Source organism: Anomaloglossus baeobatrachus, chromosome 4 (genome assembly GCF_048569485.1).
Source record: "Anomaloglossus baeobatrachus isolate aAnoBae1 chromosome 4, aAnoBae1.hap1, whole genome shotgun sequence".
Taxonomy (NCBI): Eukaryota; Metazoa; Chordata; class Amphibia; order Anura; family Aromobatidae; genus Anomaloglossus; species Anomaloglossus baeobatrachus.
Genome location: NC_134356.1, coordinates 575,291,188 through 575,303,999, shown reverse-complemented (window position 1 = coordinate 575,303,999; position 12,812 = coordinate 575,291,188). Strand labels below are relative to the sequence as shown.

Here is a 12,812-nt window from a genome sequence, read left to right as displayed (position 1 = left end):
GATTGCGTAGTGTCCCGGTGGTTGTCCAGTGTCCCATTGTCCCAGTGGTGGCACAGTGTATGTCTGGTTGCACTGTGTCCCAGTTGCTTCCCAGGCTCCCGTTGGTTGCCCAGTGTCCCGTTGGTTGCCTAGTGTCCCGTTGATTGCCCAGTGTCCCGTTGATTGCCCAGTGTCTCGTTGATTGCCCAGTGTCTCGTTGCTTGCCCAGTGTCTCGTTGCTTGCCCAGTGTCTCGTTGCTTGCCCAGTGTCTCGTTGATTGCCCAGTGTCTCGTTGATTGCCCAGTGTCCCAGTGGTTTTCCTGTGTCCCGATGGTTGCGCAGGGTCTCGGTGATTGCACACTGCACAGTGTCCATGTAATCCTGTCTAGGTAATCCTGTTACATTAATTGTATGGTATATTAGAGGTTGATTGGTGCCCCAGTGATTGCATGGGTGACTGAAGTACAGCATGGTAAATAGTTTGGTGCACCAAAGATTGCATTGTGTCGCAGAGATTACATGGTGTATTAGTGATTGCTCAGTGTCTCAATGATTGCATTGGTTTCTCAGGGCTTGTATGGCCTCCAGGGAATCGCATGGTGTTTCTGTTCCTGCATAGTGTTGAATTGATTTCTTTGTGATCCCAATGATTATATGGTGTCCGTATCATTTCATGGCACTTTGCTGATAACATGGGTGTCATAATAATCACATGGTGACCCAATGGTTGTATGTGTCCCAGTGGTTACATCACTTTTCAGGTGCATGATGTCCCAGTGACTCAATTGATTGCATTAATAAGTTTGGACAGAAGCGTCAGAGGTGATGATGGATATTTTTTTACTTTGTTAAGCAATGTACATTTTACCACGTCCCCAGAGTCAGTGCTGGGCCTCTCCTCTAATAGTACATCCCGTCCCACGACTCTTTTCACATCCTAACAATCACTTTGCTGAGGCCATCACTACTTTAGTGAAATGATTAAGAGATTTACAGTTGTTATTTCGGTGTCTGGCCAGCGGGCACAGCTTCATGGCACAATACATCTGTGATTTCTGTCCGCTCTGATGGTGTCCAGTTGTGTTTGGTCGGTCAGTGCTGGAGTTGCGGGTTTGGATCCCAGTATATCTGTGTGAGAACATATCTGCTGAACATCACTGAATCCCAGAAAAGTCTCTGATTACCCTTCTTCTCTGCGTCTCTTCCAGAATGGGGTGATATCTCTGATGGATTGCACCTTACTTGAAGACCAGGATGACGATGACAGTTAGTAAAGCCATTAAATCACCAGTTAACCTTTCTTTTGATAATTCACCACCATGACACCTAATTTACTTAGCATTAAACCAAAAAGATGCCGTCCCGTAAATCATCTTTTTACTGTGCTCTATGACATTGCATGCGGGCTCCATGCATACTTACCATTTTGTCCACTGTCTCCTGTTGCAGACAGACCTCCCACACAGGATGGGGATCACTTGGACTTTAAGATCTCAGTGGAACCCAAAGATTCTGCACCATTTGTTGTCATTCTGCTGGCATCTTCCAGGCAGGAGAAAGCAGCATGGACCAGTGACATCAGCCAGGTCACCACTGTCATCACTGTGTCATCTCCTAGCCACCATAAGTGACATGATGTCTTTATATCTTCATGGTATCATCACCACTTCCATTTATTCTTCCCATTACTACCGTACTAATCAGTTTATCCAGTCTTGTGGGCCCAGTCTCTGTGTTTCTTCTTCTCTCAACCTATCTCGGAATGGTTCTGGATGTGATATTTTTTGACTTGACACAATACTCCTAAATCTTCCCGATCGTCAGCTGCCCATACATATTAGAAATGTATAGTCTGAACCCTCTGATAGTGCCCAGACCGGACGATCATCTAAACTGTATGGTGGCTCCCGACTCTCCCTTGTGGGCAGATGTAGGATCAAGGGAGGATTAGGCAGTTAGATTTTATCTCCCCCATCCTTATGATCCATGGGTGATAAGCAGAGTCCAGCGAATATGTATATGGAGGTTAGGTGAGAGAGGCATTAGTGGGAAAAGCATTTAAAGGGAATCTGTCACCAGGTTTTTGCCACCTAATCTGAGAGCAGCATAATGTAGGGGCAGAGATCCTGATTCATCTATTGGGCTGCTTAGTGTAGTTTTGATAAAATCACTGATTAATCACCAGGAGATTATCACTACAGGACTACTTGGCCTGCTGTCGGGAAGTCCAGTATATTCATGAGCTCTGTATAACTGCTAGATTTGCAGCAGAGAAAACATTGATTTTATCAAAATGACAGCAAATAGCTCAGTAAGTGACAGATCGCTGGAATCAGGGTCTATGTCTCTACATTATGCTGCTCTTAGATGAGGTAGCAAAACCTGGTGACAGATTCCCTTTAACTCACAACTATCTAATGTGTATGTCCAAGCATGGCCACATTACCAGGTTTTAAAGTTTTAGTCTAGGGCCTGATTATTGCATTTGCACCTTTTTTGTCTAGTTTTTGGTGTTTTTGCCTATTTTTATTTTACGACCTATTGTTCTTTTAATTTGTGCTTTTTTTAAAGTTTATTTTATATGTATTTGCCTGTTATTTTTTTTCAAAAGGCAAAAATAAACAGCATTTTTTTTATTTGAGCCAAATTAAGCAATCCTGTTCGCCATTTTAAAAAGTTTGGCACAAAAGAAATCAATAGAGCAAGATGTGAAAAAGAAATTCCAATTTTTTATTTTTTTTGTTCAGTGCTTCCTGCACTTTTGCTGACTGTTTTCTCTAAACTGCAATCCACTTACATGGCCATTCGAAAGTACAAGATAAGCCTTTGTGCCCATGTTGCCTTCTTGTGTGCTTCTCTTCTGCACACAAAAAGCATGCTCTGGCAGGAAAAAAAGCAGCTGAAAAACCGCACATTATTTATTGCGTTTGCGCATTTTTTCACTTGCGTTTTTTTAGTGCTTTTCCTTGTCATGGTGATTGCGTGGGTTCAGGCGCTCTACCCCTGCGATCGCCGCTGGGTCTCCGACTAATGTTACAGTTAGGACCTGGCTCTGTCAGGAGCGGTCTCCGCGCTGCTCCCAGCAATTTAACCCACTAAATCAATGCGATTGCAGCTTTCAGAAGGCAGGGAGAGGAATCGCTTACCTCTCCCTATCAATCGGTTCCCTGTAATGCAATCACAGGGACCTGATCACTGCCATAGTAACCCTGGGTCGTCACCATGATGACCCTGGGTTACTGAGCTACAGTGAGCCTCACAGACCATGCAGTATGCATAGTGTGTGAGGCGAAGTGCTGCGCTGTAATCTCCTGTAGTGATAAAGCATTGCAATGGATTATAGAAATGCAGAAATAAACACAGAAACAAGTGACATGCTGCTTCTTTTTTCAGCAACAAAATCTGCAAGAAAATAGAAGTCGTGTGTGCACAGCAAGTCACGATTCTCATAGACTTTGCTGGCATGCTTTTTCCTTGCTTTTATTGAGTAAAATATGGAAAAACGCATAAAAAACCCGCAAAAAAGCCACGTGTGCACATTGCCCCCTTAGGCTATCTCTTTTTGTTAGAAGGCTTCATTTAGTCTTGCACTAGCGTCTTTAATATCTGGGTGATCCCAGCTGTAAGTGTTCATTGTTCCTGCAGCGCCTCCGCAGGGGAAGTGAGGTACTGCACCGTTGAAATTAATGTGTCATCCATAAAGTGAATAAACTTGATTGGGCCTCCAGCGGGACGAAATCTCTTTGTTGCTGATAAAGGAGAGTCCTGAACAGAGGATATACCTCTTTAATTCGGAATGACCTAATAATGTATTTGAAAGTTAGTTTTTCCAAAATCAGAAGACCTTGCTGGTTTGATAGTACAGATATAAAATCTGCCTTGTCTGTGCATTCTATGTGATAGAAAGCGCTGAGTATAATTGCTATCAGACTGGTGTTGTTCTCCATTTGTCTGTGTGACTACCCCAGTGTTTTCTGTCCCCCATTATTCCCTTCCACGTTCTGTATCACTCTTTCTACCTACATCTGACCGTGAGTCTGCTCTCTAGTGTGTGGATAACATTCGCTGTAATGGACTGATGATGAATGCCTTTGAGGAGAATTCCAAGGTCACTGTTCCCCAGATGATCAAGTGAGTAAATAAAGAAGAAATACTATTCTATCCTGATAGAACATTACATGTTTCCAGTTCAGTTCAGTAGTTATATGTCAGCTTTGCAATTTACCTCTTATTAAAAATCGGTTCCGTTCTCAAGAAGGGAGGGATTTTTTTATTTCGTGCGTGTACTGCTCATTGCCTAGGTTACCGGCCACCACTGCATTCTATCAGAGGTGGCCTATTTCCTAGGCAAGCAGTGTTTGCCTGCATGCCATATACTTTATAATCCGCATACACTGCCGTGAAGCTGTCTGGATTGCTGGATCAGACCTATTTGAGAGCCACTGGGCTCATCCCATGCTGTAGAGGTAAAATTGCCTCCTCTTGCAGCTTCAGAGTGCACAGTTCAGGTCAAAACTCGACTGGTCTGAATTGTCAATCTTCATAACATTGTCCCCTGCAAGCAGGAAATCGGAAAGCAGAGGAGGGGTGTTTTCTGATCAATAAAGAAGATGTTGCAACCCCTTTAATAAGCAACCGCAATATATTAAAAGGGTTGTCCCAACTGGTACTGTAAGGGCTCATGCGCACTTAACTGCTGAGTATTCTGCAGCGATTTGACAGCACATGTGCGCTTCAAATCGCTGCAGAAACACTGCGTAATGAATGCCGGTTTTTGTATAAAAAAGCCGATTTCATGCGCATAGACAGACAGAGTGGGAGCTGCATCCATAGCGCACAGAATAATTGACATGCTCATTTCTGAACCCACGGATTTGGGTCAAAATTTTAGCACCCAAATCACTGCATTCATAAAAGCAACGTGCGCACGTCTCATGCACAATCTTCATAGATTGTGCAGGGGACGCAGGACGCATGCATTTATGCTGCAGTGCAATACGCAGCATAAATGCATGTAATTATGCAACGTGCGCATGAGCCGCAAGTCTGTCTACAGAACTACGTGTTCAAGGATGATTACTGACAGAATGTACAGCTAGCCAAATATTTCTCCTGCAGCGGTCATGCAGGCAGTATTGCATAAAAAAAAATAAAGAAATGAGCTGGAGGATAAGTATACACGCGGCGTATAGGAGAGTGTTCACACTGGCCATAACAGACAAGAACTAAGATAGAAACAGAATGAGCATATAGCCTGCAATAATACATATAAATAACATAGGGTACTTAGCAAAACTGTTTTTGGTTTAAAAAAAAATAAAAGCGTAAAAGCTATCCCACCGCGACAAGGTGTACTCCAATCGGGATGGTCTTTACCTCTAAAATTAAAACCTCATTGTCAAGCTGCCACCAGGGGGAGCTGGAGCTCTGCAGCAGAAGACACTACACAGAGCAACAAGAACCAGGAAGTAGATACACAGTGTGTGCTCGTGCACTGCCTCACAGCATAGCTGGGGAGTAGAGCTGCGGGGTGCGCGAGGAATGGTCAGGCAGGCTGGGTCAGACACAGTACGGGCAGAAGCAGGACCAGAGGAACAAGCAGAAGCGGAGTCAAGGTCAGGCCGAGGTCAGTCCCAGAGGAAACAACCGAGTGGGGAGGTAGGAGAGTGGATAGAGGAATGAAGGGATGACTAGGGGACGGAACACAGACAGGGCACAGGAGCAGACGGATCAGGATAACACTTACAGGACCAGCAATCACAAGCAAAGCAGCGCTAAGCTTATAGCCGGCGCTGGTTCACTGTAGATGTTAGTTTTTAAAGCATCCAAGCTCCGAAGTGAGGCTCGGGAGAAGGCTCCGCCCCCTAGCCATGTGGACGGGGAGGCGGAACCGTGACACTCATACTTGTGTCTACCGACCGCCAAGAAGATGGAGGCAGAGCTGGTTTTACATCGTTTCCATTTAAATAAGTGGGATCTCTCTTTGCCTTATTCCCCCACACACTGGTATCTCCTATCACAGAAGCAGGAAGTCTCAATCAATCGCTGGAGGGAAAAAGGAATTATAGCCACGCTACCACCAAAAGGAGAATAACGTTGATTATTTTTTTATTTTATTTTAACAAGTCGACGCGTTTTTGGGAACAAGTCCCCTTCCTCAGGACCACATAAGTCAACAATAGTCTTATAATTGACTATTGTTGATTTATGTGGTCCTGAGGAAAGGGGCTTGTTCCCAGAAACGCGTCAACCTGTTAAAATAAAATACTAAAATTTATCAACATTATTCTGCATTGGTGGTAGCGCGGCTACAATTCCATTTTCCCTCCAGCGATTGATTGATCTAATCTGTGGAGCTGCAGCCACCACCCCTTTCTTTATTATTATACGCTGCTAAGAGGAGTTGTGCCTTCCACAACCTTACCGGGTGAGTAAGTTTCATTTATCCTACTCACCGTTTATCTGGTAAAACCTATTTTGCGCTCTTTGTATCTTTTTAGTTCTATAAGCAGGAAGTCTCAGACAGATGTCAAAATAGTGCCACAGTTGAGAGCCAACTACAGACTGTGGGTTTTTTTTTTTTTTTTTAAAGGCCAGAGCTGTTATCACTGAGTTAAACAGAGATGTTTTCATTTTCCTAGTTGTATACATTTGAAATGTTATTTTTGGTGTTCCCACAGGTCAGACAGCAGCCTGTATTGTGACGATATTGACATTCGATTCAGTAAAACAATGAACTCATGCAAGGTTCTTCAGATACGCTACGCAAGTGTTGAGCGCTTACTGGAGCGTCTCACAGACCTGCGCTTTTTAAGCATTGATTTCCTCAACACCTTTCTGCACTCTTACCGGGTCTTCACTACTGCAGATATTGTTCTCGACAAGCTCATAGCTATCTATAGGAAACCGGTCAGCGCCATCCCTGCCAGGTGGGTACATGGAAAGTAGATTAAGGCCAGCCCAACAAGTTCAAAGTAATCCACATCGTAATCTATGGGGATACAATATTTTGATTTTCTGAATGTCTGTGGGTACAGATACAAGATGAGAGGATTACCGTATGTTTCGCTTTATAAGACGCACTTTTGTTCCCCCAAATTTTGGAGGAAAGTAGGGGGTGCGTCTTATAATCCGAATATACGGGAGGGGGGGTACATATATATATATATACATATACACACACTACAGAGTCCAGGGGAGGTGGGGGCAGCTCTGGAGTGCTGCTCGGGGCTGGTGAAAGCTGCAGGAGGCAGCGTTAGATCTCCTGCTCCCGCTCATATAATATGCACTGCCGCTGTCCATCACCGTGGTGCTGAAACAGCACCGCGGTGATGGGCTGTGGCAGCGGCACTTATTATATCTGCCTGCGTCCCCCTTTGATGGCACATGCCCCCCCTGTGCTAGATATGGCCCCCATGCTGCTGCCCATAGTAAAATAAAAAACTCTTTATTTACGTCCTCCAGCGCTGATCTCCCGGTCTCTCTGCTGCCGCTGTGATCAGGCACGCAGAGATGATGTCACTGCTGTGCCGATCACATGACCGACACCGAGAACCAGGAAGTGCAGGAGCTCAGCAGCACGGAGGGAGACACGAGGGAGGACAGCGCTGGAGAAGGTAAGGAAAGAGTTTTATTTTACTATGGGCAACAGCATGGGGGCCATATCTAACACAGGGGGAGATGTGGCATCCATAAGGGGCCATATCTAACACAGGGGGAGGTGTGCCATTCATAGGGGGCAATATCTAACACGGGGAGGTGTGCCATCCATAGGGGGCCATTTCAAACACAGGGGGACGTGTGCCATCCATAGGGGGTCATGGGCAGCACAGGGGGACGTGTGCCATCCATAGGAGACCTGTGCCAGCTGAAGGAGACGTGTGCCATCTATAGGAGACCTGTGCCAGCTGTAGGGGATATGTGCCAGCAATAGGAGACATGTTCCAGCACAGGGGGACGTGTGCCATAAATAGGGGACGTGTTCCATCAATAGGAGACATGTGCCAGCAATAGGGGACGTGTGCCATCAATGGGGGACATGTGGCATCACTGGGGGACGTGTGCCAGCACAAGGGGGCTATATTCAATATAAGGGAGCCATATCCAGATTAAGGGGGCTAATTTTAGGATGAGGGGGCTATGAGGAACATATACCCTATATGATTTGTTAGATGGACACTGGCATTATAAGATGGACCCCATTTAACATTAAAAAAAAAAATCAGGTGCGTCTTATAAAGCGCAAAATACGGTATTTACTCCAGTCTCACCAATCAGGCATCTAGGAATAACAATACTGTAAAAAAAAAAAGCAACTCTGAAGCACAAACTGCTGCTCTAACAGTTAAAATACTGTGAAGACAAATAGAACATAAACATTCATAACTAGATATTTAACTTTTCAATTTTTGGTCAAATGTGACCTTTTTGACCAAAATCATGCCACACCAGTCCATGGGTTGTGTCTGGTATTTCAGCTCCCTCCATTAAAGTGAATGCGACTGAGCTGCAGTACTTCGGACAACCTGTTGAAGTGCTGTTTTTGGAAAAAAGCAGGAAAACTAGAGAACTGCGAGAATCAACAAAACTTCCCAGAATTAACCATTATTTTTTATTATTTCTAGATAAATCATTGTGAATTTCCTTTCATTTTCTTGCATGTTCCATTGTGATCAGAGCATCACTATTTATATCATATTTTGTTTGCATTTTCACATCTTTAGATCTTTAGAACTACTGTTTGCAAGTAATCAGAATAATAAACTTCTGTATGGCGAACCGCCTAAGTCTCCTAGAGCTACACGCAAGTTCTCATCCCCACCACCCCTCTCCATCACCAAGTCATCATCCCCAAGTCGTAGACGCAAATTGTCGCTTAATATTCCCATAATTACTGGTGGAAAAGCATTGGACCTGGCCGCCTTGAGCTGCTCTTCCAATGGATATTCAAGTGCCTGTCCTGCTCCTCCTCCATACAGCAAGACGAGCCTGGACATCAACAAACTCTATGTATCTGGAAGTTTCCCAAGCAAGGTGGGAGAAGGAGAGGAGCCACCCGCTGAGAAGGATGAGGAGCCGGTTGTACCACGCCAAAATAAAGGTTGGTGAATGCTAATCTCTTCTTACTAAAAATTGTAGAAAAGTACCCAACCCAGGTATTGAAGGGTCTCATAGATAAAATTATTTTTTTAATTTTACTCATAGCTCCATGTGCTGTGCAGAGTTCTGGCTACATTCTTGCTACTTTCAGCCACCAGTAGGGGGAGCTTTGGAGCTTCCATAATACTGATTTATTAGTCAATTCAATACATACATGTATGCAGTTAGGACCTAAACGCCTTGTAGTGGTGGTTGCAGGTGACACAAAGGTTATAATGTAATCCCATCTCTACATTTGACATACATGTAATAATAATCTTTATTTTTATATAGCGCCAACATATCCTGCAGCACTTTTTCATACATCAGCAACACTGTCCCCGGTGGGGTTCACAATCTGAATTCCTTATCAGTATGTCTTTGGAATGTGGGAAGAAACCAGAGTACCCAGAGGAAACTCACACAAACACGGGGAGGACAGACAAACTCCTTGCAGATGTTGTCCTTGGTGGGATTTGAATCCAGGACACCAGCGCTAGAAGGCTACAGTGCTAACCACTGAGCCACCGTGCCGCCCATGTCCATCACATTTCGGGTGGGAGTGGATGAACTTGACTCCATACAGTGCAATTCATGTAGGTTCCAGCATTTTACAGTCAGCATCTGCCACTAACAGCAGCATTCGTATAATGGTTAACCATTTAAACACCGCTTTCAATCTCTGACAGTAGCATTTAAAAGGCTCACAGGTGTAGCACGCCATAGCAATTGGGGGCCCTCTGAAGGTCACCTTTACCGTCATCTTGGTGCTTCTATAAAGTCTAAACTATATCAGGGCTTTATAGGAGATAAGTAATTTTACTATATACTGCAATACTGGGTAAAGAAAATATATATTATTGTTTCAGTAAAAGTCTCATCTGTCAAAATATAAAATTAATTAACCATTTGGTAAAGGCTGTAGAGAGAGAAAATAAATCTACATGTCAGAATTGCTGTTTTTCCAGTGAATCACCGTCTTCAGTGGTGATGGTAGCATGGTTGGCAAATGATCTCTGAAACTAGTGATTGCCTGCAGCGGTCAGGTGCATATGATCAGTACATCATCATTTTTAATATTTCCCTAACCTCTCCAGGAAAATTTTTGATGCACTATTTACACCAGACTCCTAAGCACAAATGTTATCTTTTTTTTTGTTCAATTTGTCCTACATGATGAGCTTTTGCTGCTGCGTGTTTTCCTTGCTTCAGAAATGCAGCATCTTACAGTTCCAGCAAAGTGAATGGGATTTATAGAAATCTCCGGCCCACAGAGCTTTTTTTACGCTGTGTAAAATGATCTGCGGTGTGTTTTTCAAATCTGTAACATGTCAATTTCTTTTGCAGGGTACGCTAACTTTAGCACTAATGATGAGCAGGTTTCAAAATACTCGGATTCACGATACGTGTAACGAGTACTGTCTAATACTCACGTATTCATTCCGACTAGTGTGTGCAATGCAAGTCAATGGGGAATACTCGCAATGTAACGAGTAACTCAAATGCCGCACTATTCGTGCGAGTAGCGAATAGTACGGCATTCGGGTTACTCGTTACATTGCGAGTATTCCCCATTGACTTGCATTGCACACACTATTCGGAATGCATACGCGAGTATTAGACAGTACTCGTTACGAGAATCGCGAAACCGACTATTTGAAAAACTGGCTCATCATTATTTAGCGATTCATTGGGGGACATAAGAAACTATGGTTGTATTCTACTGTCACTAGGAGGCTGATACTAGGCAGTAAAAAAGTTAGCTCCTCCTCAGTAATATACACCCACCGACTGAAGCCAAGCTGACAAATTTTAGCTTAGTGTCCGTAGGAGGCAGACACGGTGCAGATTCAGTCCTGCTTTTACCTATAGTCTTTTGGGGATTTTTTTTTATTAATCTTTTCTATTTTCTTCCAGATTCAGCTTGTAAGGGAAACAGAGTGTAATCACTCCATCCATTATCCCAACTAAAGACCGAGAGAACAATGTACAACCCATCACATGGTACCCTCTCTGGTCTGCATTGCTGGACCCTAACCCCTAATGCATAAAGAGTGTTGAGGTTACCAGATGGACAGTCCTTGCCCTTGCCTCTCCGGCCCGATCGTCCACCATAAGTAGACAGTACCTGGATCAGACGGTCCACAATCCCATGAAGTCCTTCCAGAGGTTTTCATTGACTGTCTACACTGCCTTCAGGGATCTCCAGGCACTCTTCTTCTTTTCTCACATGTTGGGGACCCCGTCCTTACTGGGTCGCCCCAGTGCTTTTCTCAGCCTTAGCTAAAAATTTAGGTCACGGCCTATCGCGCCATTAGCCCACATCCCCCTTCCCCTCTCTTTCACCGTGCAGCTTTTCTCCGTGAGCTTTCTTGGGGCCACCTCTTGAGTCTCCAGTAAGGTATCCAAATAGCAGTGTATCCCTTGTTTTTCTTCTCCCTCTCCCATAGCCTAAATTTTGCCTTTTTAATGGGTCTTCATCTCCGCTGCACCTTGGTTTGACGGGCCTTCTCCTATGGCTGGATCACACCCCCAGTCGGCCAATCACACTAACAGGCTCTCTCACACAATTTCGCACTCTGCTTGTGTCATTCAGTTGTGCAGAAACTCTGTGTGCGCTTTCCAGCGTCACCCCTTCCTTTTCTCAACATCATATTCTGCACTCTGGCACTTCATTAACCCTTTGGTCTCCAAGGCTCCTATAGTCCTTGCAATCCTCCACCATGGATCCACAGAACCTCAATCTCCAGTGGATGTTCATCCTCCTAGATCACAGGCTACAGAATGGGGTAAGCTCTGCATACTAGAGACAGATCATCTCTCTCATGAAAATTCCCCCAAAAGCCCCCTTCCTCCCACCCCCCACCTGCCAGCAATGTGAGTGCACTCCAATTTTCTCTTCAGCCGGTTTCTAGAGAACATCCCTTCATTCACTGACTGATATTCTGTTCAGACCTGTGCTTGATCCAACCATGGAGCCAAAACTCTTCCTCAACTGCAACAACCGACAACCATCTGGTCCCTTATTCACTATCCACAGTGAGTCAAACCCTCCATCTACCACCAACCACATGCCTGACCGCAACCGTGGTCCTAAAGCTCTGCCCACCACCCAGTGAGTCAGACACATCACGTTCAACTACCAAAAACCACATAGCTGATCTCAGCAGCAGTTCTAGTGCTCTGCTAATTACATTAGTGAGTCAGACTCACCTTCTACCACTGTACAACTGATAACTGATCACAACAGTTTTCCAAGCGTTCTACCCACTATCCAGTGTGCAGACCCGCCCGCTACCACGAACCACATGGCTGATTGCAGCATGGTCCAAGTGTCCTCGAAAGGTGTCATTACCTCAGTACCCATGTCTGTTGTTGGCCCTTACCTTTTCTTTCTTGCAGAAATCTGATCTCAGCAGGTCCTTTGCATGTCATAGTCATGGTACGAGAGCCTCTTCAGCACAGGATACAGTTCCTGAACTGGGTCCTCCTCTACATCAAGAATTTGTATCCTTTTTTAGTATTTGAATTCTGGTCCTTCCTTTTTAGTGACCAGATCACATCTCTCATTCTCCATTTTCAGTGCAATCCCAACCGGACAGCCCATGCCAGCATAACGGATCCCTGGCAAATTCTGCGCCTGCAGTTCACAAGGTCAGCCCTTGCGTGCAGTATTCCTGCCGGTTGTGTGTGC

The 12,812-nt window shown here is 44.6% G+C and overlaps 1 protein-coding gene across 2 annotated transcripts in view; it reads left to right on the top strand.

Moving 5' to 3' along the window:
* RASGRF1 (Ras protein specific guanine nucleotide releasing factor 1) overlaps positions 1-12,812 on the top strand; it is a 162,521-nt gene that overhangs the window by 60,633 nt on the left and 89,076 nt on the right. The window contains exons 11-15 of one of the 2 annotated variants that reach the window (XM_075346106.1): positions 1,189-1,246; positions 1,430-1,566; positions 4,029-4,111; positions 6,661-6,909; positions 8,959-9,080. In XM_075346106.1, coding sequence (XP_075202221.1) covers positions 1,189-1,246; positions 1,430-1,566; positions 4,029-4,111; positions 6,661-6,909; positions 8,959-9,080 — 649 coding nt within the window. Of the gene's footprint in view, positions 1-1,188; positions 1,247-1,429; positions 1,567-4,028; positions 4,112-6,660; positions 6,910-8,703; positions 9,081-12,812 lie in introns of both variants that reach the window. The other variant, XM_075346105.1, reaches the window with a different exon arrangement.